The sequence below is a fragment of the Chenopodium album genome, chromosome 14, assembly GCF_948465745.1.
Source record: "Chenopodium album chromosome 14, dcCheAlbu1.1, whole genome shotgun sequence".
Classification (NCBI taxonomy): domain Eukaryota; kingdom Viridiplantae; phylum Streptophyta; class Magnoliopsida; order Caryophyllales; family Amaranthaceae; genus Chenopodium; species Chenopodium album.
Genome location: NC_137847.1, coordinates 22,743,478 through 22,770,467, shown reverse-complemented (window position 1 = coordinate 22,770,467; position 26,990 = coordinate 22,743,478). Strand labels below are relative to the sequence as shown.

The window sequence follows — 26,990 nt, the reverse complement described above, 5'->3', positions numbered from 1 at the left end:
TAACGAATGAGCAAGAACTTAGTTGCTCATTGTCAAATGAGCAAATAGTTTGCTCATTTGAAACATTTTTTAATCAACAATCATTTCTTTTCTCATTTGTGAAATGAGCAACCATTAGTTTGCTCATTTGTCAAATAATCAAATAATTAGTTACTCATTTGTAATATAAGCAAACATTTCTTTGATCATTTAATTTGGGAAATGAGCAATCAATTTTTTTGATCATTTAGCAAATGAGCAAATAGTTAGTTTCTCATTTGTCAAAGGAACAAATACTTAGTTGCTAATATTACAAATGAGCAAAAACTTAGTTGTTCATTTGTCAAATGAGCAAAGATTTCTTTAATAATTCATTAAATCAAAAGCATTTCTTTGCTCATTTGTGAAATGAGCAACCATTAGTTTGCTCATTTGTCAAATAAACAAATAATTAGTTACTCATTTGTAAAATAAGCAAACATTTCTTTAATCATTTGAAAAATGAGCAAATGGGCAAATAGTTAGTTTCTCATTTTTCAAATGAGCAAATATTTAGTTGCTAATTTAACAAATAAGCAAACTTAATTGCTAATATTTCGAACGGAAATTGAATCGAAAATTGTCAAAAATTGCAAAAAAAATTGACGAAAACCTTAATTAATCAAACTAAAATCAACGGAAATCAAACTTTAATCAATGAAAATCAAACTAAAATCAACGAAAATCACCTTGACAAAGAATCAAAGAAGTTTGAAGAAGAATTGATGAAGAATCAAAGCAAATAGCAGTAAGAAAGGGAGCAAAGAAATTGAAGGAGGAGAGAGAAAATGGCGCGTCGAATGAAGGAGGAGAGAGAAAATACTGGAAAATTGTTTTTGAAATTATGTTTAATTGGGATAAATTGTAGCCATTGGATGCAATTGATCCAACGGTTGTAATATGTCCTCACATATAATAGGGTTCTCACATAAGGGATGTATATATATATATATATATATATATATATATATATATATATATATATATATATATATATATATATATATATATATATATATATATACTAGCTTCGTGCCCTGTGTGATGCCCGAGTTGTTTGTTGAATTTTAAGATAAACATTTTTATCTAAAATATATATGAAATAATTTATTTGAATTTTCTACTCATGGATTAATAATCAATTGACAATCATACTTGTAAAATAAAAATATAGTAATACCACACATAAAGATATGTGGGTGGTTTTAAGAAAGAGTTTGGGTTGGTAGCTCTTGGAAGTGATGCAAGTAGCATGGTAAGAGCAATTAGAAGAAATCAATTTGGAATTGCACCTATTTTACATATTATTGGATAAAAATTCTAAATTTTTTTTTTATCCTACTAAATCTATTCAAATTTTTTGGAAATAAAACTCTAAAATAACTTTTTTTGTCCTAATAAATCCATCCAACTTTTTTATCTGGTTCAAAATTATTCAAATAAATCATACGTGTCATACGTTTAATTAATTGTCGCCTACGTGGCGCGACACTTGACGAAAAATTGGAATGTCAAGTGTCGTCTCATGACCTGGCTAAAAGTTTAGCTTTATATATATATATATATATATATATATATATATATATATATATATATATATATATAGACTGGATTGGACCTTTTGGAGTTAAAACAAATCCAATCCAAATTAAAAAAAGTCCAATCTGAATAACTTATTTGAACTGAATTGGATTGGATTTCAGACTGGAGTCCGAATAATGGACACCCCTACATACCATCATCCCCAAATCTTAAATGGTTCAAGAACATATGTGATTCAATGATCTATGAGATTGTTGAAGTGGTGTAATCATAGTTGATCATTGTGGTTGTCTTAGGTAATCTCTTATTCATTAGATTCATTAACAAATTACAAGTTTTCAAAACTTGTTAGTAGCTCCCTAATTTCTCTCGATTTCTTCCATACATAAAGCCAACACCAATCTCACATGTCATTCACAATCACATTTGTCCTATTCTGTGTATGTTATGACTTTATCCGACCCTAACACGTATTCATAAAAAGATAAAATAAAGACAGTAACTAAACTATCACACTTTAAAAAGAAAAAAAAAAAAAAAAAAAAAAAAAGAAGAAGAAGAAATCAAACAACCTCAATATAGCACTAATGCACTACTGGACTTTTTAGTAAACCTTTTTATGACGTAGATGAATTCACAAGGCAAAGAGCTAATTCTTACACTTTCAATCTTCAATTTAAGTAACTGCATACAAATTTGAATGTGAGAGCACATTGAAGGTACTTTACAAGCTCTAAATATCCAATTTAATTCAAAAATAGAACTCTAATGATACAATTAGAAAAAATAAATTTAAATAGACTATGGCCACCAGATTAGTTTATAAAGAGAGTGAGGGATAACTCAAGTAATTAGAGCTTTTCTCTCAGTTCCAAGAGGTCTTGAAATTGATTCTTATCACCTGTCCTTATGACCCTCTAAACACCAAAAAAAAAAAAAAAAAAAAAAAAAAAAAAAAAAAAAAAAAAGACCAGCAAACAGTAACACAATTATCAACAGATAGGTAAAATTAAGAATTGAGACTGGGAAAGATAAAAACAATGTGCTAAACAAAAGGTGCATATTAAAGGTTTTCAAACATTCTTAAGACGTATGAAAGCACTTCTGGAGCCATCCATTCAGCCTGCAGCAAGCAAATACATTTCAATTCGGAGTAATTCTTTGCATACCAAGTTCACAAGAAATGTGTGAATGATGCAGCAATTGCAAGTGATGAATAACAGAATACCAAAACAGCAGACGTATGAAAGAGAATGACCAAAACTAACATACACGATTACCTGAATGGAATCAGTCAGCCAACATCTGAACTGTAACCAAAACTAGACACAGTACTTTGATTTTAACCTGAATTGATACTAGAGGCTTGCACCTGATCAGGCAACCTGCCCGATGGGATTGCACAGAACGTGTTTGAAGTATTAATTGATTTCCCCTAGAACTGCATTCATGCCAAATCAAGCAGACTTCGGGAGAAATTTCAGGAGCCTAATTTTCATAAATTTTCGACTTTTCCCAATTTGCCTAACAATAGGTTGCTTGCAACTTTGCATCGTAGGGTTAGTTAGTTTACTCGAAGGCTATGATTAGGATTGTCTAAATCCTATAAGGAGTCTCAAGGGTCATACAAACTCTAAAATAAGGGTAATCTCATGGCTATAATACACAGTTTTAGATTAACTCAATTTGCATTTTAGCTTCATTGCTTCCGTAATTTGCTCGTTCTTAATTCGAACAGTGGTTTAGGGTCCAAGAGTGGGTTTATTAGTTGGGGATTCGAATAATAAATTCTGGGTTTGTGATACTTCAGTAGTAACAATAAAATTTCACATGTCATATCCTGAAAGCAAGCCACCACCTTCTGCTTGGTATATGGTAAGCTTGAAAACAAGTGATCCAATAGTTGCTCAAGAATCAAAACCTGCAGAGAATGAAATGGTCTACTAAATAAGGTAACCAGACTAACCACAATAAATTGCTATCACAGTTTTTTAAAGTAAATAATCTTGGCCTTAAACAGCAAATATAGACCCAATTTCCTTCAGCTTAGGGCTTAGCAATGAGCCTATACAGCACAGCATACTCGCTGTTCTGCTTGTTTTTAAGCAGCAGAAAAATTTTACGAGTTTAGGTGCATAGCAATTGTTCTAATTTTCGAAATATAAATAAATTAAATACTGCAGACCAGGTGAAGTATCTATCTGCTAGGAAAAATCATATAAATAAGCGGGGGGCAAAAAAAAAAATAGACTTAAACTTTTCCAACTTTTTTCTACACCCTATCTTTCATACAAGTCATGATATTTTTGCTGAAAAAGAAGGAAGAAGAAAAGATACCTTGTTGGTCGTATGTATCTAAGAATCTAAATGAATACAATAATTCAAGAAGTACCTTTCACCTTATGCGTCTTATATAGTGCAGCTAACTTCTAAGCTTCATTAAAAAATACCTGATCAGCAAGTAAAGTGCAATATGGACAAAATTGTGATAATAATATAAGCGCACAATAACTGTTAAATGTTAGACAAAGTCTTAAAAAAAGAAGTGACATTATGTAAACAGCTGTTTAGGAGCTCAAGCCTGCAAGCAAAGGCATGTCAGCTAGGATATTCTTAGTATACTAAGAACATTCAAGCAATTCTTTGAAAACCATAAAATCAATTCCATACAATCATCAAATGCGAAGTGTAAGGGAGTAGGATAACGTAAGAAAAACTAGAAATTAAAAACAGAAGGGATGAAGGCGTGACACATAGAAAAGCTACAAATACAAAATGCGCAAAACTATTAGAAATTTACATCTACTGTTGCTAATGAGTTACATCTACTGTTGCCAATGCGTTAAGAACATTCAGCTAGATACTAAAACACATCACCATATTCAGAAAAGTAACTCAGCCACCCTTCATGGGATGTTACTTGCAGTTTCCAGGCCAATTTAGTTGTAACACTAATACAATTAACAATGAAGTTATACTGTCATGACTCAGTTTTAAAAGAAATACTATTCATGTTCCTAAAAAGCTAATCCTCGTCTCTCATCTTTGTCTAATATCCATAATATGCAGCACCTTCACACAAGTTTGGTAAGTTTCTCAAGGAAAGTCAGAATAGAGAATTGTCTGCTACACTTTCCGATAAATACACATAATAGGAAACTATCTTTTCCCATCAACAACATACACATGAACTCAACAAATTGACAGTCAATATCATAAATCACCTTGACTGAAGGACTTACAGCTAAGTAAATTCTGGTCAAATCCACAGTTCAATTAAGAAGAACCAGCCAAATAGTGTATTAAACACTTAGCAATTCAGAGTGTGAGAAAACAAAGAAATGATGTATAGAAAAAAGAATTAGAGATCTGTGTGAGAATGAACCTCATATGAAAACCAAATAAGGTAGAAGACATGGATGAAATTCAAAATGTAATCACCATAATAAATTCAAAGGTAAAATAAACACCAAAGAATTTCAAACAAAGTAAATGAGCCATAATAAAGAGAATTTTCCATCGAGGAGATTGGGCTAAAATGACACCGAGGAGCAAAACATACACTTGCAGAAGATATTCTTTAATATAAAAAAAAAAAAAAGAATTAGAAAAAATGTTCTAAGTTTTATTCAGACCTCCAGTTGGAGTCTACTACCAAAAAGAAGTTGATGCAGTATACAATGCGATTAGGTGCAATAAGTATGTTTCTATTTTTGCTACAGTAATTTATTCTGTTGCAACTTTTGCAACTGTTTTTGTTGCCCGTCGCAAAGTTTGATACAGAAACTGTGCATGTTGCAATAATCCATTGCTCAAACATGTTCCACTTGTACTGGCTTGAGGTTTGTTTATCACTGTGGTATCACTGGTATGACAACCTACTTGATTATTGTTGCCTGTTTCTCCTAGAGTTGCACTGTGGGGAGCCGTCGTCAATGGTAATTTATCAAGGTTACCACCTTGTTTCACCAGTGCTTGATTAGTCTTGAAGTTTTCACCACCACCTTGGCCATAAATTAAACTTAAGTTTGAGTTTCCTCCAAAGCTGTTCTCGCTAGAAGTGGGAATATTGTTGACTTGACTGTTGCTAAACATGCTGTTATTTGCAGGAAAATGCTGATTTTGATGGTTCATAGGCTTACTATAGCATTCATAGGACCTATGTCCAAATCTTTGGCAGTTAAAACACTGGTATATATTCCCTAGGCAGCCTCTTCCTGGGTGGGTTACACCACACTTGTTACAACTACGAGGTTTCTTATTGAATGGTTTAGAGGCTTTGTTGTTATTTACTTTTCCTTGAGTCACATTGTTAGTAGCTATCGTCATTGGCGTATCTGCAATACTGCCTTCTTGTCCAACCAGTGCATGACTGCTGGACTGAGCTTGATTCATCACCATGGCGGGACCAACTACTTGACTGATGTCACTATTTGCTTCTCCTTGAATTGTATTGGTAGCTATCATCACTTGTATTTTTTCTAGGTTACCTCCTTGTCCTACCAGTGCAAGATTACCTTCAAAATTTTGGCCGTCACATGGGCCATTATTTTCACTGAAGCTAGAGATTTCAACAGCGTTGTTTCCAATAGCAATGGGGGTACTACTGACTTGATTGTCCTTAGACTTGCTCTTATTTGCTGGAGAGTTCTTAGTCTGATGGTTCATAGGTTTGATATGACAATTGTTGGCTTTATGTCCAAATTTCAAGCACTTAAAACACTGAATTTGATTCCCTTGGCAGTCTCTACCTACATGGTTCATGTTACAGTTCCCACAACTACGAGATTTCTTAGAACTACCTCCCTGAGTCTGTACGTTCTGCCTTTGTCCCCCAGCATTACTTCTTAAATTACCGGCTCCATTTTTCATTTTACCTCCACCATTGGTCTGGAAATTCACCTTAAGCTTCTTGTTAGAAAGCTGGCGATTTGGGGTATTAATATCCCCTTCTTTTATTCTCTTCTTTCCAGTATTTTTGTTTTCCCCCTGTTGAACTCTAGATACCTCCTGTACAGTACTTGCATCATCATTAGGGATATTACCATTTTCAGGTTGTGGTGGCTCATTACCAGTAAGAGGGGGGCAGCCACTGACCAGACTGGTCCAAAGCCACACACTTTTGGCTGCGGCAACAAGGACAGCAGAGGCTTGAAAAGGATGGGCAAGAAGGATATTGTATCTTCTCATACGCAATTGATGAAGGGAATTTGCAAAATCACGATCCCCAGAAATTAGAAGGTAATTAGCCGGGGCAGGGTTATCAACAGCCCAAAACAACATATCAACTAGAATCTTCTTGTCACTGGCATCTTTAACACCTAATCAAAGTGGGGGCATCAGGGCTTTAAGAGAAAGGGTAAAGAGAACATCTACACCGATAAGCATAAATACTCCTACTATTACATCAAAACAGAATTAACAATTATTGGATTCATGCACTGGCTCATGGGTGTGACTAAGTTTTATGTGGGATGTCACCAGACACAACCCTCACCCAGGATTTTTCGACAAATTTGCAGTAAGGTTTTGTTAGGTTGAAATGAGGAGGTTTTTATATAGTGAGCTTTGTAGTCGACTAGTCGGTTAAACTAGTCGGATTATTTGATTGGCCTAATCTACAAGAGTTGGACTTGTTAACATTTAGCCCAAAACCTTTTTATCTTGAGGCAAGCATTAGCCCAAACAGCCAAACCTGCATCCAATCAACTAAGTTAAAGTCTTGTGGGGATGAGGGGTGGGAGTGTGGGACTCAAACCTGGGATCAAATTTCATCTACATTATTGTCCTTGGGGTCAAGTCTTATTAGTTGCCTAGCACCGGCAATGATTTAACACACAGGCCGAGTTATTACCAGCGTATAAAAAAGCACACCTAGGCGCTGAGGCGCAAGGCAATGAGGCGCATGTGCTTAACTTATTCCAGGCAAGGCATTTTTGGTTAGGCGCACCTGAACCAAACTCAAGCCAAAATTTTTAAACAGGCCGTATAGTGCACCTCACTTCAAAGAAGCGCACCTAGGTGCTGAAGAAACCCTCTAGCTTCAGTGTGCCTTGAGCTTTTTTATACTTTGGTAATCACTCGCTCACAGATGTGGCTAAATCTAAAGCGGGATTTCCACAACCCTCACCCAAACTCAGGACCAGCAATAATTATCGCACAGGCCGAGTATCACAGGCAAAAAGAAACCTTAACAATAACAATAGTATCAATATGTTGTGTAATCACAAACATAATTTCATTAATCATTATCTAAAACCAAAAACCAATCATAGAAAAACAGTAAAACCCAAAGAAATCAAACCAACAATATCTAATAATCAAATCAATAAAAGCTCAAATAAGATAAAATCAAATACCAGCAGGGACGTGGTTGAGAGAGATGCCAGTGGAAGAAAGGGCGTGCTGAACAGCGGAAGAAATACGGTGGGTGTCACCGTAAGCAGATATCGAAACACAACCACCGTAATCCAATTTAAGGAGGGCAGAGGCGATATTCTGCGCAATCAAATTAGGATCACAATTCTTGGGCACCGGACAATTCTCAATATCCCACCAAACCGACGTCTTCGCTTTTCGATATTCCGGCGCAATTTCATTCACCTTGACATTTTGATCAAGATTTTCAATGGGTTCTTCCAAAACTTCCTCTTCTACTTCCAATTCTCTTTCAATCATCTTCTCTTGTTCTGCAATTAAGTGTTTTGATCCACTGCTACTGTTTGCTGACCCTGAATTTACGGTTGATGTAGCCATTAAAGGGTGCTTGGGAGTTTGGCAATGGAAATTAATTTCATGAATAAAGTATAAAGTATAAACCCTAATTCAGAGGTTGAATAGCGGTGGAAGATAGAAGACTAGTAATGGAAGTTTTGGATTTCGGTTATTTACAACGGGATTGTTAAACATCGCCCTAAAATCTCCAGGTAATGCCCATAAAAGAAAACTGGATTTAATTTGTAGATGACGTGAAATGGAGAATAAAATTTGTAAATTGAACGAGAGTAGTTTCGGGTCTGTTCTATTTATCTTATTTTTCACCAGATCTAATAAGTTTAGATAAATTCAGTTAAATTTAAATAAGTTTAGTTTAGGAAAAATAAGTCGTGATAAGGGTTGTCTAAGTTCAAATTGTAATTAAATAAGTTTTAATAAGTTAAGATAAGTTCAGATAATATTAGATAAGTAAAAATCAGGTTAATAGAACACACCTTTAATAGTGACAATGGCGATGAAATTCTTGGTTTTAATGACATAACTATAGAAAGAGAAATCAAGAGTCATAATGTAAGGTTTTTTATTTTTTTTTATTTTAATATGAGCTATACCTAGTTAATTCCCCAATTTATCTGGGGGTATAATCATCTTTTCAAATATTAGTGGAGGGGTACATGCATCTTTTCATGTACTATTTGAGGGGTATATGTGTAATTTCCTCACCAAAAAATAATGCAAGTTGCAAACAGTAATTGGACAGCTCACCAAAAGTACTAAATAAATGACCACGCTTTTTCAATATATTTACAGAAATGCTACCAGATTAACAAAAATTCGTTTATCTGGTAGATAAACTTGTATTTGCCCTTTTAATATTAGGTGGAAAACTGCTACTTTTTGCCATTAAAACCGCTATCAATTTTAAGTTACAGTGAATTGAGAATTTTTAAAATGTAATTGTACTTTAAGGTATTATAAATTGGATTTTGCTAACGAACGCCCCCGAGAAGTTTTAAAATACTAGTTAAAATGGTATTGATTTTTTTTTTGACAGGAAAATTGTATTAATTTGGAAATGCATGTCAAATCACACATCAATTGGTCTAATTAACGCTTATTTCAAGTTATGAGTTTATTTCTTCTTTTAGTTATTTTATCCCAACATTCCGAACGTTCGTCAGCTTTTGCCTTATTCTACCTCTGTGTCAAATTGTTGGCAAAAGATGGATGCTACACATTATTATTTATAACTAATGTTTTCTTTCCTTTTCAGGTTGTCATTTCTCTCTATTTCTCTCCTTATCACATGCATTTTTATTTTTTTCTCATTCACAAACAAATTTTACCTAATTGTTCGTGCACCCTTCAAAGTTGAAAAAAAAATGTGAAACGGAAGTAATAAATTTTCCAGCATTATTTAGGAAAAATGATAAGAATCAATCTCTAAATTCAAAACAAAGCACTCCAAACACAAGGTATTCGTAAATGATAAATCGATCCCTAAATTCTCTGAATTTTTTTTTTTTGAAAAAAAGATCCCTAAATTCTCAGAAATTGACCAGGAAGCAACTTGTATTTTTTCAATACCAAAAAAAAAAAAAGGCATCAATGGCAACGACTCTTGCTAAACTCAGAGCCGGCGTTCAGTCCGCCATCCGCGGCGCCCGTTCCTCCGATCACATCAAACGCCCCTTCTCTTCTTCCGCCCACAATGACGTTGCTCGTAACTTTCTCTCTTCCCTTCCTTTTACAAATTTCACCTTCAAATTCGCCATTTTTTTTTCCTTTGTTTTGAATACCATTTTCTGATATTTATACATTTATTAAATCGCAATTTTTTTTTTTATTTTTTTTTTCATTTTTAGTTACTTATTATTATTTTTTTTTTTACGGGTGGTTACTTAATTTATTCAAGTCTGCTCTCATTATTCTTTAGGCTAACTTAGCTTAAGCATTTAAGCTTTATAATTTCAATAGAATTGGGGGTTTTAATTAAATTTCGTTTGTATAATATGTTTCCCGGAAAAAAAAAGTGTTGATCATCTTTGTTTTATTTTTAATTTTATTGAATAAGAGGCTATAGAGGCATTGAAATAGGAGAAAATTACTTATCTTGGTATAATTAGTTGTACAATCATGGCAATGACTTTAGGTCTTCTAAGATTTTAGTTAACTTTTGAACTGTGGTGACCTTAGTTTTTTAGCTTGACTTTCGAGAAGCCGAATATCTGTTAGACTGGATTTCACTAATGTAGTAATGTATCCTTTGATTGACTGAAAAAATTGTGTGAGCTAATCTGATAAAAAATAAAAATAAAAATAATGTTCTTCGTAATAAAAACACAACCATCTTACATAAGCAGTCCCTTTTCAGTCCATTTGCAGAGAATTAAACGCCTTTTTTTGGTTGTCGGGGAAATAATTCGAGGTTTAAGGGAAGGACAAGGGTGGAAAACAGATGGTTTCATGGGAACTACCTGAAACTTTGCTGTGTGGCAAGGCTAATTCATCTAAGTTCTTGCAACCTCAACCATCATTTTTCCATCACTATATCGTAGCATATCTCTAGCAATTGAATTTGATTTGATGAGGTTGTTAAAATATTTAAAAACTCTGGTGTAGTGTAAATTTTTCTAGCCAACCTGGTTTCCAATATATTGGTATTTATGTGGCTACATCTTTTAGCCTTTTTTTTTTAATATTTTTTTTTTTTTTTTTTTTTTTTTTTTTTTTTTTGTATGCATAAGTTGAGTAGGGCTTTGCATTCTCTTTTATTTTTTATTTTTTTTAGTTCAAGAGGTTATTGGTATGCTTCTATGAGTTCTATCTCCTTTAGCTTACAATAGGTTTGCATTGGTGTTGTAGGTGATTGAACATGGCTCTAAATAAATCACTTTGCTATTTAAGGAATTGAAGGCGCAATTGAACTTTATAACTTTACCATTATTTTGTAGTCCTTTTTTGTTTATTATTTTAAATATTTGGTTTTTCAATTTCATTTATACTCTACCCACGCTACATTTTTTATTTTTTTTGGGTATGTGAAAGAGTCCTTGATAAAATAAAAAGATGCATTTTGAAGGGGGTAAAAAAAAATGGCGATGATTGTTTTAGAAAGTTGATAGGGATGATTTAAGAAGTATACGATATACCTAAAGAATATGAGCAGCAAAATTTGAGAATGGGATAATGCTTAAGATTAAATGAAATTTGGAAAAGAGAAAAACATGAGATCTTAAGATTAGTTATAATTTGTTTACTTTGATTTATGGGTTAATTATTATAATATTCTTGGTTAAAATTGATCTACTTATATCTTATGCTCTGATTTATGGATTAATTATAAGTTGTTTCCTTTATGCATGTTTGTGTGAAGGTTCATCTATGGATACCAATTGGGTAAGGTTCTTCAAACTCAATTTTTAGATAATCATGATTGTTTGATATATTTTATAGATAATTATTACTCAAATTCAACTAAAGATAGATTTATAATCATAACTTACAAGAGTTATAATAAATTCTCATGGTAATAGTTATAACTTATAAGTTTGCACTTAAGTTCTATAATATTTATCTAGAATTTTTCTAAATTACTTTTTTACTACCCTTATATTAATGAGAATGTTTATTCACTGCCTGTATTTTTTATTTTTTATTTATTTATTTATTTTTTTAAAAAAAAACTCTTTAAATTTAACTTACTAAACGAGTGCAAAGAGAAGCTTTTAATTGGGAACGGAGGGGGGTAATGTACTAATGTCTGATTTTAAATAACTGGCATGGAGCCATGGAGGATGAATACAAACAATGTTAAAGTTATCTAGTTGTCACATTGTTCTCTATCAAGATCTAAACGACTCACAGATACGTTACCTATAAAATGCAGCTCAATTTCACTGGCCCGATGAGATTTTGTTATAGTGTGGGTGCCTAAATAATATGGTGTTGTCTCTGAAGATTATTTATGATGTTTAGGAGATGTGAGAAGCTTTTTTCTTTTAACTTAATGAGTGCAATAGCTTTCTTTCGTGTTAATATATTTTCTTGCTAATTTACATCTTAGACACTATTTCTGGTAGAATTCAATTTGACTGTGATTATCTGAATGTTGTATAGGATGTTGGTTTCATTGGAATGGGAAATATGGGATCGCAGATGGCTATGAACCTTTTCAAATCAGGATTCAGAGTTTCTGTGCATGACATGTAAGTGTCTGTGATTGTGTGTTCTGTGTTTTCTTTCATGGTTGTGTAAACAGTGTTGCTCAAAACTTGCAATCATAGATTGGGCATGATAACATGACCTTAACGTGATTAACACAAATCAAATTAAGCCAGAAATAATTTGATTCATTCATTATACTACCTCCGTTTCACATTATTTGCTACTTTGGTGCATTATATGTGAGTATAAAAATATTCCAAAGTTGCTAATAATGTGAAACGGAGGTCGTATTGATGTATTATACATTTTTAATAACCTTCTGTTTCATACATCAACATGATATAATATACACCAACACAACCTCTTACCTCAATTGCTGGCCCTAACTTTGTCACTATCTTTGTTTCAAGTGATCAAAGAAAACTAGCTTTTGATGTGCTAGTAAATACCTCCACTATATAAATAAATTGATCTACAGGATAGAGTTATAATTTTGTAACTAGAATGGTAAATGGTTGACTAATATTTCTGGATAAGAGTGTTTTACGTTATATAATTATATAGTTAAGTACTGAAACTATCAATTTGAGGCACCTTGTTGAATACTGAATGTGAAGAACAAATTGTATAGAGAAACATATTTTATGTTGATATCTGTACTAATTTTGTTTGCATTCTTGTCTTTAGCAATCGAGCTGCAGTTCAGCCATTCTTGGATAGGGGAGTTCCTGTGAAGGAAACACCTATGGAAATTGCAGAAGCAAGTGATGTCGTAATTACGATGCTTCCTTCATCCACTCATGTGAGTGACTACTCTGACTAGTGTGGGATCTGTTACTATGAGTGTCTTTTTCTTCTTTAATACATTTTTTTTCTGGTGAACAAGTAGGGATTATTTAATACTAGGCTTAAGGTAGTTGCTAACAACTATAGATTAGACTATTAGAGTCTACATGATTCTTTATTGTTTCACTAGCATGACACTTCAAACTGCTCATCCCCATCTCAATTTTCAAAGTTTGCTTGTGTTGCTCTCGCTGCTTCCATGAAAACTGCTTTTCTTTCTTTTCTTGTGGCTTCTAAGATATTTTTTTTTTAGTTTTTTTTTTTTTTGTTGGAGGCAAAACTCGATAGGAACTGTCTACATGAGGTTTCCCTCAACAGTTAGGTGCTAGTTAAAGGTTAGAATGTTAGTTCAACCTGAGTGGCAGGGAGCTATATCACATGATCAAATCTTAGTAATTTATTGTTCACAATTTAATCACTATTAGAGTAGTAGTAAAGGATCCATTTAAATTGAGGAATCTTTCCTAATTGCTGTTTTGTGATATACTCTTTTCTACGACCAGATCCATATTTAAAAACAATTGGATAAAAAAGAAAAAAAAATCTAAAATGGAAAATTTTATAACTTCAACCATTCTGACAGATATGCCCCAATACTCAAGTATGCATACCATAGGAATCACACTTGGAAAGTGTGAAGTTATTTTTAGTCGTATAAAGTCATAGAGAAGGATCCTTATAATATCAGTGTTACAAGGGACAAGTCTGACCCACAAATCGTGAATGTGGTTCGTTTGTTCCGGAGCATGGAACGGACGCGACTTGGATTGCTGGAGGTTGTGGCCCGAATTGTGGAAATGACGACCTAATTTCAAAGTTTAGGGCTTGTTTGGGATCGTTTTTTGTTTTCAGTTGTCTGATTTTTAAAAACAAAAAACCAAAAAGAGGTTACTAGAAAAAAATATTTCCACTTTTCAGTTGTCAGTTTTCAAAATTATCATGATTTTAATAAATTTGACCAACTTTTGCTTTAATAAATAACATATATCACATGATTATAAAAACAAAAAACCAAAAAACAGAAAATTACAGCGATACAAACGAATCCTTAGGCTTATATATTTGTGATTTTAGAGCTTTTGATGGTCCAAAAATGCTGAAGGGAAGATTGAGGACGGGTCTTGCCATTCAACATTCTAGAAGAGTGAGAAATAAGAAAATTGAATAAGAATAGTTTTTTGGGCTTAAATGCTAATTTTTGACCTCACATGCTATTTTTTTCCTTTTTATGATGATTTATTTGGACCCACATTCTGTTATCAGCCTTTTGTTTTTTTAATGTACTATGTTTATTATACAATAAATAGGAGTGTGTTTTTTTTTTTTTAATCAATCATTAGCTTAGGTATTGCATCTTTTATTATACTTAGTTACTTCGTATATACTTGTTTATATATTGATAGGATATTATACAGTTTATACTTTATTTTGACTTTAGTTACTACAATGAAAATATTGGAGTATTATTGAGAGAAATTAAACCCATTGTACTAGATTCAACTATGTAGTGTTCCGCGCAATGTATAAAAAAGCTCAAGGCGTGCTGAAGCGATAAGGGTTATGCAGCGCCTAGGTGCGCCTCTTTAAAGTGAGGCGCACTGTATAAACAGTTGAAAAAAATTGGCAGAAATTTGCTTCAGGTGCGCTTCATGTGAACCTCGGTTGCGCCTCGGGCGCCTAGGCCAAAAAAAGTGCTTACCCCTTATCGCCTTAGCGCCTTAGGCGCGCTTTTTCAAACACTGGTTCCGCGTATACGTTTTTGTACCGTGTTTTGAATCAAACCCTGTCTCATGTAACCTTGCTTTATATTAATCCATATACTTACTTAGAAGGCAGAAAAATTTCTCTGCTAATTATCTTGTTGATTTCAAAGATATTTGTTGTCTTTTTTCATCGCAGCCATTCTTCTACCAAATACTATGAATCATTTCTAACTGAAGTTTTGATTTAATGCTGGAGCTGATGTTACTTTTTTGACAATGGATTTATTTAGCAATGTAGTTAATCCTCACTTGCATGTCCCTTCTTTGAGAGCACTTTCTTGCGGAATTCCTTTCAAAAATTTCTTAAAATATAATTCTGGAAATAGCCTTTGAAGTGTTGTGCAAGAGATAGTCCTAGACCTGAGGTTCGTTTTACCTATGCTAGGAGGAGAGCCAAGAATAATGGTGCTGCTAAAGTATGAAGCTGAGCTGGAAGAAGTTAGTTATGCTGGAGGGCAGAAGAGTAATTCAGAATATAGTTTGTTATTTTGATTCCCTGTGCTAGCTGTAATAATTGAGTTTGTTAGGCTAATTGTGATTATAAATATGGTTAAGGGGTTAGGGGGAAGGTATCTAGAAAATATTGTTGAGTTGTTTGGGAGAGAGCCTTCCTCTCGAAAGAGGGCATTTGTGTTGTATTCTTTTCTGGAATTGCAATACAAAATATCTGGGTGGCTAATATCTTCTTGATTGCTTGAATTATACTCTGTTTTCATACAAATTCTAGCAAATTTGGTATCAGAGCAATGCCGATTCTTGCCGGAGAAGACGATGGCTCGCCTTAATCATGGTCAGCGTTTGGACTTACTGGAGCAGGAAATTGCAGGGCTGCCGTCGCGCGTTGCTCGTGAAATTTCCACAGCCATGGCGGCTTTTGAGACGAAGATGGCTAATCAGATTGCTGCGGGTCAGGATAAGATCCGATCGGAGGTGCGCGCCGCCGTGACCAGTACACCGAACTCTGATGAACCTCTCAGTCATCACTGGGAAAACCCTTTCTCTTCGCAACCTCGCGGGGATCAAGGAGAGGGAGGTTTTCAGGCGAGTCAAGCTAATTGGAAGTTGAGGAAACTTGACTTACCAATGTTTGATGGAGTGAATCCGGATGGGTGGATTCTCTGAACGTTTCTTTCATTTCTATCGATTGACGGAGGAGGATCAGTTGGAGGCGGCGATCGTCGCTCTAGAAGGCGACGCTCTGCTTTGGTACCAATGGGAGCACCGGAGGCACACCGTGTCAAGCTAGGACACCCTGAAGAAACTCCTCCTCCGCCACTTCAGAACCACCGCCACGGGGTCGCTTCATGAGCAGTGGCTCGCACATCAGCAAACCTCCCTAAACATGGCCCCAACCTTATCGTCATTTTTAGCATTGCTGCTAATTACAATGCCATATATATTCAAAACTTCTGAGGTGTGGGAACTTTTGCTTTCCACAAAAACTGTTGCTACCTTGCCAAATGTAACATGTCAATGCAGCCAAGACAACCATTTTAAGTTTGCAGAGAAACTTGTTCATCATCTTCTTGTATATGTTTTGCGAAAGCTGAGACAAATTGTGCCATCCTCGGTCCAAAGGATCAACAGAATATTTCCAACTAAAATCAGGGAGTGAGGGTGGATCTCAAGGCATTAGCCTTAGGAAAGGTGCACATCGTTTTCCTGCAGAGCATACCCAAATAAGATATTAATTTCTCACCTGTATGATGGGTTAAATTGCTTACCATTAATGCTTAATTCATTCGAAATCGTCATCACAATTTGAGAAAGATTTAAGTTGTTTTCATTTTTATAATTCAACCCATCTGTGTTCATGCTAATCATGTCTCTGATTTCACTAACGTTTTTACGCTATAAATTCCTTCTTGCTCTAAATTGTAGAAAGATTTTTGTTTTTCCCAATCTCCAACTTATTTGTGTGTCCAAATAATCTTTATGTGCATACATTGGGAAATTTATCGAGGTTATTCTATGCCTTGTTCAGGTTATGGATGTTTATATGGGGCCTAATGGCTTGCTTCATAGTAGCAGTTCCCTACGACCTTGGTTATTTATTGATTCCTCTACAATTGATCCGCTGACGTCAAGAAAAGTCTCCCTGTCTGTTTCTGGCTGTGCCTTGAAGGAAAAGCTAGGTACTTTTAGTTAAACTGTTATATAATTCTTAAAAACATTTTTGTATAAACTTGTGTAGATATACAGGGTTTTGATGACTTAATGAAGGTAACATTCAGGTCTTAGGATTTTGGTTGACCTGTTTTGTTTCTTAGTTATCTTCTATGACTCATACATCTTCAGTCTTGCGTTTCTTCCCTGAACTCTTTATTCTCCTATTTTCTCTTTGGGGTGGACAATCAAAAGGGGAGAGAGAGGGGGGGGGGGGGGGGGGGGGAAGGGGGGAATGGTGTCTGACTTTCAGAATATTCTGTAGTATTTTTTTCCCCTTTTAAGTCAAATATCAAGGATAAAAGCATTCCTCCTTTATTTTCATTCTCTTATAGTCCCTTAACTTATAGCTTTTCTGTATTCCTCCTTCATTTAAGAGGGAGAAGCTCTAAAGTAGGTGCAGACTTTTTTGTATGTCTTTTTTTGGGAGAAGCTCCATACGTGTGACTTGTGAGCTATGCACAAAATAGGAAACACACATAGTATAAATAGTAATACACGGGAACATTAATTAAAAGTTTTAAAATGTTAATAAAACCACTCTTATTGTAATTGTAGAAAAACAAAATTTTTCTCTTACATTTTTCATCATACAATGCTCTTTTTACTCACCCCTTACCTTCCTTTGGTCTTATACATAACTTAAGGTAGCTGCAGTAAAGCACTAAGAAATACTAGTACTTAGCTTGTCAGTGTCATAGTATCATCCTATTACTGTATGTAATACTATCTTTTTTCATGTTTTGTTTTTATCTTTATATTATGCTCTAAATTATCAATTCTTTTTTTTTTTTTTCTTGAGAGACACCTAATGCTTATCTATCATCGATTGTTAATCCATTGATGAAATGAGCTGATTAACCACTAAAATCTTGTCTCTTTTATTGTCAAAAGTTCCAAGGTTTCATTTTATTTCCTCTCTAATTAAAGTATCAATTTATGCTGGATCCACACCACACTCCTGTCGAAACATCTTCCCAAAGAGTATTCTGTTTCCATCCCTTAATTAAACCTCAGGTAGGGCGTAATTCATGGTGAGACTTCTGAACATTCAAGAAGAATGCCCAAAAAACTCTGATGCTATTTCTCCTTTTGACAACTAATTAAAGCAGCATGGTAGATACATGTAATGATAATGATTACACAAATAATTTGAATGTAACAATATTTGTTTGTTCTTGATGTCCATCATGTCTGCATGAATATGGTGTCTTCTTGTATTGAAGCTGCTCTTATCTAACTATAACCTTAGGCAAATTTAACTTTATCATTGGCTATCTTGGCATACTTCCATGCAACAGCTTCCTCATATCTTGTTGCCCCTATTTTTGGCAGAACTAGAGGTCTCACTGTCCAATGTTGAAATTCTTTTTATGTAGTCTGTAATAAAGAGAGATTTGATTTAAAGGAAGTGAGTTCAGATCATCTAAAGTTGTACTTTGTTGGGTCAAGTAGGCTTTTGGACTTTTGTTGCTTTATGTAGTGTTCTCAGAGTGATACTAATTTCTTTCATTTCTTCAAATTATTTTGGAATAAAATGACATGTTCTGTGCCTGGCTTATGTATTGTGCAATTACGCTGATAAGTTTAGCTTATTCTATTTATAGGAAATAAAAAAAGTTGAGCTTATGGTCAAACACTATAAACTCCGGATAAATTTATTCAAATTGGTATAAGATGTTGCCAATCTATATAAGTGGCTTAATATTCCTTATTACTTCCGTTTGGATGTTTGTACTTCTGTGTTCTTGTGTCCGGTTGTCGTAATCCCTTCAATTTATTGTAAGTTGCCAGGAGAAGCCATTCATGTTAGATGCACCTGTTTCTGGTGGTATACTTGCTGCAGAAGCTGGATCATTGACCTTCATGGTAAATTTATTTCCTACCAACATGTATCCTTCATTTGCTATGGGTGCTGCTGAAAATCTTGGTAAAGGAGCTTTAATGGCCTCATGATTTGGGCCTTTTGGTCCTTGAATAGTTGAATCTCTTTTAATTTCCTGGACTTGCGAACATGGTCTTGTTTTATTGTCCAATGTTGTTCAATCCGCTATCTGGTAAAGGTTTTGGTTATTAGTTCACGTGGCATCATTTCTTCCCTGTGCAGTCTATCCTTACTACCGGTGAAGCTTATGTTCTTGTGTAGGGGTTTAGGTTGGGGGATGATGTGTTTCTTTCCCAACTCCTGCTTAAGGGGTTAAGGCAGTGATTAGGGTTGTTTTTCTTTTGAACAATATATATAGTAGAAGCCTGATGGCACAAAAACTTACTTTCAACATATAGCAATAGAAGACAAGATTAAATCAATTATATATACAAGTAGTAAACATGGAGCCTGAATATCACGCTTAGCTACAATTAGATCCTGCTGACAAACTTCTTGCATGCATATTGATAAGTAATAAAAACGATACAAAATAAGCTAGGAAAGGATTAAGTTTGAACTGTTTAATTTAGATTTTCATTTTGATCACATTAGGTGCATGTTTGGTATGAATTCTGCAAAGGAAATATTGAGGGGTAGGGCAATGTTAACTGCTACCAGTATTAGTTGTTTGATACAACTAAGGAAAGGAATTCCTTGTATCATATTGGTGATTGATGAGGCTAGCAATTTTGTTAGGACGAGTAATGTGTAGTTGGTAATGGTTGCCCTTGGTATCAAAGCGCGTTACTCCGCCTCTTACACCATTTTCATCACTTATAACACTATACCAAAAATGCTCTACATCACAATTCTATTTCCTTTTCTTCATAATTTATTTTAGCAGCTTCAGCGATTGGTCAAGCTACAAAAACCTTTCATTTTCCTGGTTAACTTGTTAATAATTTTTTCTTTCATTATACTGACGAAGTATCAAAAATGGATTCAGGTAGGAGGCACTCAGGAAGCCTACCTGGCAGCAGAACCATTGTTTCATTCCATGGGCAAAGCCTCAATCTATTGTGGTGGAGCAGGAAATGGTTCAGTAGGTTCTTCCTTTGATAAGCTCTTCTCCATTAGTCTATTTTTTATTGGCACAGTGTCTCCTCCTCTTCTTTGGAGTATCTCTTTAATCTTCGTTATGCTAATATTTAGGGATTAAACAATTTATGTGTGATTGTGGTATTTAGATCGTCTCGTATATTGTTTACTTTTTGTGACAAAATAAATTATTTTGAAATAAACCATTTTAAATAACTATATTTTACGTGCTAGAGTAATCTTTCACTGATCAGTTGCTCACTTTTTGTTTTCACACCTTCCACAAGTACTTATGAGACTGCTATGAATGATGATGCATGATGGGGATAACACCATAGTTAGAACTGTCTTTGGTGATTTTATCTATCATTCTGATTTCATTAAACTATTTCTATTTTACAAAAACTTATTTGTTTCCTTTTTAAATTAAACTTTGTTTGCAAACTCTATTTTGGATGATTTGTACATGCCTTATGCTCTCTAGAGTTTGGCAAAACACTTCTTGCACTTCAGCTTATTATACATTGTCATTTTAAAAACAAAATTATTTGATAAAATTCTGGGGTGTTACACTGTAATGTAATGCACCAGATTCCTCTACTTAACCCACATGTGAGAATGATATATGCCAGGTGTAAGAAGGAAATTTTTTAGATTGCAGCAACAAGTGTCAGCAAAATTTATTCGAGAAGGATGCCTTGGGGAAGGAGTGAGGAATTAATATTATGTGAGGGGAGTATTCTGAATTGTCTGAGCTGGTCCTATAAATCAGGAAGTTGTAGGAAAATGTAATATTGACTATTAAGTGTTCTGTATTTTCATTCTCTCTACATAAGTCGTATTCATCATTGGTGATTTCATAATATCAATTAATGCATCTATCAGTTCCCACTACAGCGTTACTCTTTTTCTGCTTAAATATATATATATATATATATATATATATATATATATATATATATATATATATATATATATATATATATATATATATATATATATATATATATATATATATATATATATATATATATATATCCCATTTCATAATAGACAACTTTCTCTTGGATGCATATAGGTCGCAAAGATATGCAATAACCTCGCAATGGCTATTAGCATGATTGGAGTGTCAGAAGCCCTTGCCATTGGTCAGTCTCAGGGAATTGCTGCGAGTACCCTGTCAAGTATATTCAACTGTTCAAGTGCTCGTTGCTGGAGCAGGTATTAAATCTCTCTTGAATGTGTTTTGGTAATGGATACTAACAAGTATAGGTCTATTATAAATAATTAAATATCTCTTGATTGTTTGTGTTGTATCTTCTTTTTTATTTTTCAATAGCAGGAAGATAAATAGCCAATATAGGATGTTTCCAATTGATGTTTAAAAGAATTAACAATTATTTTATTTCTTGTTACTGCATTGTGTAAAAGTAAAACCTTCAACTTCAGAGTTACCACTATTAGTTTTTTTTTATTTATTTTCCAATCATCTGAGTTGTGAGCAGTATAATGACTTAGACAAATTGCTGTCTGAATCCTTCATCTTATGTCAGTGGACTGATGCTTCAGAACTATGTTAATGCGAAGTAATTCAGAGGTAGACTTGCATGCGAACTACTGAAGTTTTCTGCACGCCCCGGTGGGCAACTGTTTTGGTTGGTGATTGAAAAGGTGTGTTCTGAAAGATAAATAATATCATTTCGTTTCCGGTTGCGGCACAGATTGTCCCTTGTATCTTTCTAGGCAGCAGTTCCATACGCTTCAAGTAAAAAAGTCCGGCTTATCATGGAATTGCCACATTAAACCCAGATTGAAGGATGCCCCTCCAACATTCCTAGTCCTTAGCTGATTGCAGTGTCATAATTGCCACATCAAATCTAGATTGAAGAATGTCCCTCCAACATTCCTAGTCCTTCGCTAATTGCAGTGTCATTATGCCAACTTGTTTTTTACATCCTGGGTCTGCCTTCTCTCAAGCTTTCCATACCCACTATGCCAGCACTCTCTCAGCCATAGCCTCCACTGCGCCATAGTGTCTAAATCTAGCCTAGGGATAGCCGTTTGGAGATGTGAGAGCTACCAATAAATTCTTTCTTGATCCTCATGCTTAACTAATAACTATTGAGGGGCCATTTGGTTTGGGTTTTTCATGAAAGGGAAAGAAACTTGTCCCCTTCCTTAATCCATACCGAATTCTTTCAATTCCTCAAATCCCTCTGCACTCATCACCATTCACATTTTAGATAGTGCACACGAGGGTACCATGTGCTTGGAGCTCTTGCCTCAAAACGTTAATTTTTTTTTTTGTTTGAACAATATAGGATTTCAGTGAACAGAAAGCCTATGAAGCCTATATGACACTCAATTATTCATTTGGGTATGCAATTGGGATTCTAAGGCAGAAGGTCTGATACTAATTTTGTGTGTTAAACACCATATAATTTGTGGCGATGGTGTGATTCCTTTAAGTAAAAAACGAGGAACACAAGCTTCATTTAAAGAAATGGGTGGTTGCATAATTGAAATATATGTTGATCATATTTGTTCTTTCTCATCTGTACAACCACAAGCCATGTATAATTTTTGAATCCCCCAATGTTAGCTTTGTTAGACTTAGATAAACTATTTATTTGCATGAAATATATTATATGAACAATTCTTGTTTATTAGTCTGTGGAACAATCTATTTTGCAATTTTTTCTTTTATTTAGTACAAGGTTTAATCCTATCTTATTTTCTCTATCTCTTTTCCTTAGACAACACTCATGCCAGTAAGATGCTTACCTTGACAACTTTTGAACAATACAAGTATAAATAGTCAAAATACCCTTTTCCATCAAATTCAGGTAGATCAGTGACTCAATCTCTCTCTCTTTTTTTTTTTTTTTCTTGAATTCTCCTCAACTAGATTCACTAGTGGCCATAATTTTCGACTTTCCAACTTCTCTTTGTGTGCTTTGCATGGTTATTAGAAAATCCGTGTCTGTTCCATCGTAGTGCCAATTGTTTGGTTATAGAAATAATTGGGATTCCCTCTCAGCCATTCCTCATCTCTATTCTCACAATTGTTTTAAATTGAATTCTATGGGAAGAAACATAGTTCTTGATGTCTTAATAAGAAATCCTATAGCATCGAGCTTCTCTTAAACTTTGAATAGATTTTTACCAATAATGGATCAGCAAGGTGCGTCCCTTCCATGCCTTTATCTGCTGCAACTGAAGAAATTTAGACCTGTACTGACCCACAAATCAGATTTCCTTCAGCAGATAACACATCTTGCACAGGTGCACAGTGCATGAATGCACTGCCTTGCGGAAGTCCTACATTTGGCAGTACTTATATTATATTCTCTGCACGAGCACATTACTCTCACCATGCTGTTGTCTTTCATGTTATCTTAGCTGTCAAATTTAGTTTTTAAAGAAGTGGACATGGTGTAAGTGGGGTTTCATATTTCTTAAAGGCTTCTACGTATGAATATAGAAGAGTAATATTTACTTGGCTTTGTTGAGTAAGTCAATAAGTTTCTAATCACTTTGTGAGAAATATTTTTCCTTTCTGGTAGTCCCTGGAACTTTTTGATTAAAATACTTCAATAATTTTCTTAAATGAATCATAGAATATTTTGAGCTTCTGTTTTTATTGTTTCATGTGATGTTTTTTGTAATTAGCTATGGATTGATGCTTAGTTTTGTAATATGAATTCATGTTTCTATTTCTTTCCGATCCTTTTCAAGCATCTTCAAACCCCATAATGTTAGTTTCAATTGTAATCTTAAGTTTAAATTTGGCAAAAAACGACATGTCTTCACATACAATATGGCTTACATGGGCTATTTACAGTGATACTTACAACCCAGTGCCCGGGGTGATGGATGGGGTACCTTCGTCGAAAAATTATCAAGGGGGTTTTGCGTCTAAGCTCATGGTATGTAGATATAGATAAGCTAATTGTTCTACTTTACGTTTTCAGTCTTTGATTATGTTCTTTGTTCTTATTGAGCGATCCATATGATTTGCATGTGCAAAAATTAACTTGTGCACAATCATTGACCAAATGGACTTACTATTGAATCCATAATTATTTTACAGATTGCTTAAAGAAGTGGTAAAATTTTGACTATTATTGCAGGCAAAGGACTTGGATCTTGCTGCTGTTTTAGCAAAAGAGGCAGGTGTCAAACATCCATTGACTATCCAAGCACAAGAAATGTATGTCTTATTATATCTTGTGTTAGCTTCAGTTCTGATGTTGCTCATATGACGAAAGAGTGATCAAGTTCTTAGTTTGCAATATGATTTGGGTTTTGCTGGATCTTCCGTTTATATTTCCCAACTATGAATATCTAAAACGTGCTATTTTCTCTGCCTATAAAACCATAAAATTATGCTATTCCATAATTATATTTCTGGTCTTTTTTCTGCTCTCTTAGTAAGATATTTTTCTTTCAAGACACTATTTCAGAGATGACTGGCCCCAGAAAAAGCTGTCCTTAAGGCGTCACATTCTTTAATGTGAGCTATGGTTTTCCTTTTTAGGTGGTCATGAACATTTTTAATTTCATTTATATCCTGAAGTGGAGAAAGAATTGTAAAGGTGAAAGTAGAGTGAGTATTCTCTATGTGTATGTCTTGTGTAATTCATGGGATTAATGGTCAGTTAGAAAAAAAGCTTTTTTCTAAATTGTCACTGCCTTAATGATATCTTTCTTCTTACCCAGCAGAATTTATTAGTCCCTGTCTTTATGTATATCATATGCCTTTGTGTAGTTTTAAGATGGCCATGCTAAATTTTTGAAGTAATTATTTCCTGGATAGGTGCTATGCTTGTTAGAGATACATTTGTTTTTATTTAAACAGGATCTGTACCATGAATATATTCCTTGGTCTCTTAGGCCCCGTTCACTTCACCTTATTTTTGCTAAACTGAAATTATTTTTACTGAATTGAAATTTTTTGCTGAACTAAATTTTTTACTGATTTTCTATTATATTTCTTCTTTAAGTTTACTGATTTGAAGTAAAATTATTTTTGCTAAACTAAACTTATTTTTACTGAACTGAAATTAATTTTACTGAATAGAAATTAATTTTACTGAATATTATTCTTTTAAGGTGAAGTGAATAGGGCCTTACTCTATAGTATTCTTAGTTTTTATCTGTTTATTTCAACTTTCCAGTTAGCAATGTCTTCATTCTGTGCTCGCTTACATAAGCACCCAATGGACTCTAAACTGATTTTCCAAAACTAAGTTTTTAATACCTAGTTCTTTCATGTTTGAAGTACTGGCAATCCATAACAAAAAAAGAAAAATCTGAATTGTTCGGATTCAGTTTTATTTTGGTACAGATTCATTCATGTAGTGCCCATGGCAGAGCTATTATAAGTTGTTTTTGCCTCTTTTCTTCTGGCTCTGTTATATAATATTTAGATATGCTTCCTGATGTCCTTAAGCACAAGCCACTGTAGTAAGATGAACTTTACTATTAGCAGATTCATGGTCTGTTCCTTTTTGGATGGTATTTTGTTATAGTGGTTTCAACAATTTGTCTTTGGTCATTTATCGATTTATCGACTAAGGAAGCCTAGGGAGGTGATTGATGAAAAACACAACGATGATTCTTTGGTTCACATGCTTGTACTGTATCTTTTCTTTCTTTAGATACTTATGGTTGTGGAGTAAAAATTAATTGGCCAGTTGGTGCGCTTATTTAAGATATCCTGCTTCTGTAATGCTGATATATTTTTCTTTTGTTTTTCCAGATACCATGAACTGTGCAGTGAGAACAATTCTGCTAAGGATTTCTCCTGCGTCTTCCGCCATTATTATGGTGGAAAGGATGAACCAGTCAAGGAGTAACCTTAAGTCTGAATCTGTTGGTGATTTTTTTGTATCACATGTCAGTAAATTTGCTCAGAATTTTTTAGTACAGTACTTCTCTCACCTATGGTTATGTGTATAAACTAGAGCAGACTTTAAAACTTTCCAACGATATATTATTACTCTAGAATCAATGTATAGCCTAAAGCTTGCTTTGTAACTTTTGATCCTGAACTCATATATTAGGTTAAGGCATATAATTTATCTTTGGAAAGCTCTAAAGTCTGCGTTCAATACAATTAGAATCGAATCATTGTCGTTTGTAAATATTAAGATATGTTCAAAATAGCTCAAGATTGTCAGTTTTTGGGTTTGGTTGTAGTGTTTTACTCAAGATTGTCAATTACTTAAAAATTGGAATTGAATTGATGTATTGTCGTAAGGTTTATTTAAAGGGTTATGAGGTTATCCAACTATAAAGCTTATTTCAGGGGTTATTTAAAGGTTTGCAAATCAAGTGTGCGTAGTTTTGAGGTAATGAGAAATAAGATAACAAAGGAAATTGAGCTATGGTTTATTGGTTTATGCATAAGACTAGAGAATTGGTTTATTGAGGAGACACAAGTAGGTGTCTACACTAAGGAAGGTATTCACTAGGTGCAAAATGTGAAACGTGAAAATGATTTTCTCATTTTCAATGGTTTTTATTTATTTGGTTTGTTAAAATTTATATTTCTAATGGTGAAAAATAACTCTATTTGGAAAAACTTTATCCTTTTTTAATTAAAAGAATTCCAAGAAAAAATCATGATTCATTGAAAATGTTATCAGTCAATATGAAGCCAAAAAAGAAAGATGAAGAAATACTAGTTCCTTAAAAGATTATTGACGCCAAAACCAATTTAGTCCAAAAGTTATACCAAATCGTGCTTGTTGCCTATTAAGTAATTATAACACCATTTTAACTTAAAGTCCCAGCCAATT

General features: G+C 34.0%; 1 protein-coding gene and 1 pseudogene across 2 annotated transcripts; one reads left to right on the top strand and one right to left on the bottom strand.

Annotated features, from left to right (window-relative positions):
* Positions 1–2,518: 2,518 nt before the first annotated feature.
* Positions 2,519–8,511, bottom strand: LOC145580155 (uncharacterized). The gene is made up of 2 exons (XM_081637545.1): positions 7,920–8,511; positions 2,519–6,881 (listed from the first exon to the last, which is right to left on the bottom strand). Exons 1-2 carry the CDS (start codon positions 8,314–8,316, stop codon positions 5,287–5,289), a joined length of 1,992 nt encoding a protein of 663 aa, XP_081493671.1. The 5' UTR covers positions 8,317–8,511; the 3' UTR covers positions 2,519–5,286.
* Positions 8,512–9,738: 1,227 nt separating this feature from the next.
* LOC145580154 (putative 3-hydroxyisobutyrate dehydrogenase, mitochondrial) lies at positions 9,739–26,371 on the top strand (annotated as a pseudogene). Its single transcript, XR_014099304.1, has 11 exons — positions 9,739–10,000; positions 11,654–11,676; positions 12,397–12,485; positions 13,132–13,246; positions 17,038–17,205; positions 19,014–19,088; positions 20,093–20,188; positions 21,263–21,405; positions 24,029–24,113; positions 24,318–24,397; positions 25,949–26,371. The product of XR_014099304.1 is annotated as a putative 3-hydroxyisobutyrate dehydrogenase, mitochondrial (transcript).
* The last annotated feature ends 619 nt before the right edge of the window (positions 26,372–26,990 follow it).

What these genes read in the sequence shown, in the direction of transcription:
- LOC145580155 (XM_081637545.1), bottom strand. Translation starts at nt 8,316, where the DNA reads ATGGCTACATCAACCGTAAATTCAGGGTCAGCAAACAGTAGCAGTGGA. An exon ending in TCTCAACCACGTCCCTGCTG is followed by an intron (nt 6,882 to 7,919) that starts GTATTTGATTTT and finishes CACTTTGATTAG; the next exon opens with GTGTTAAAGATGCCAGTGAC.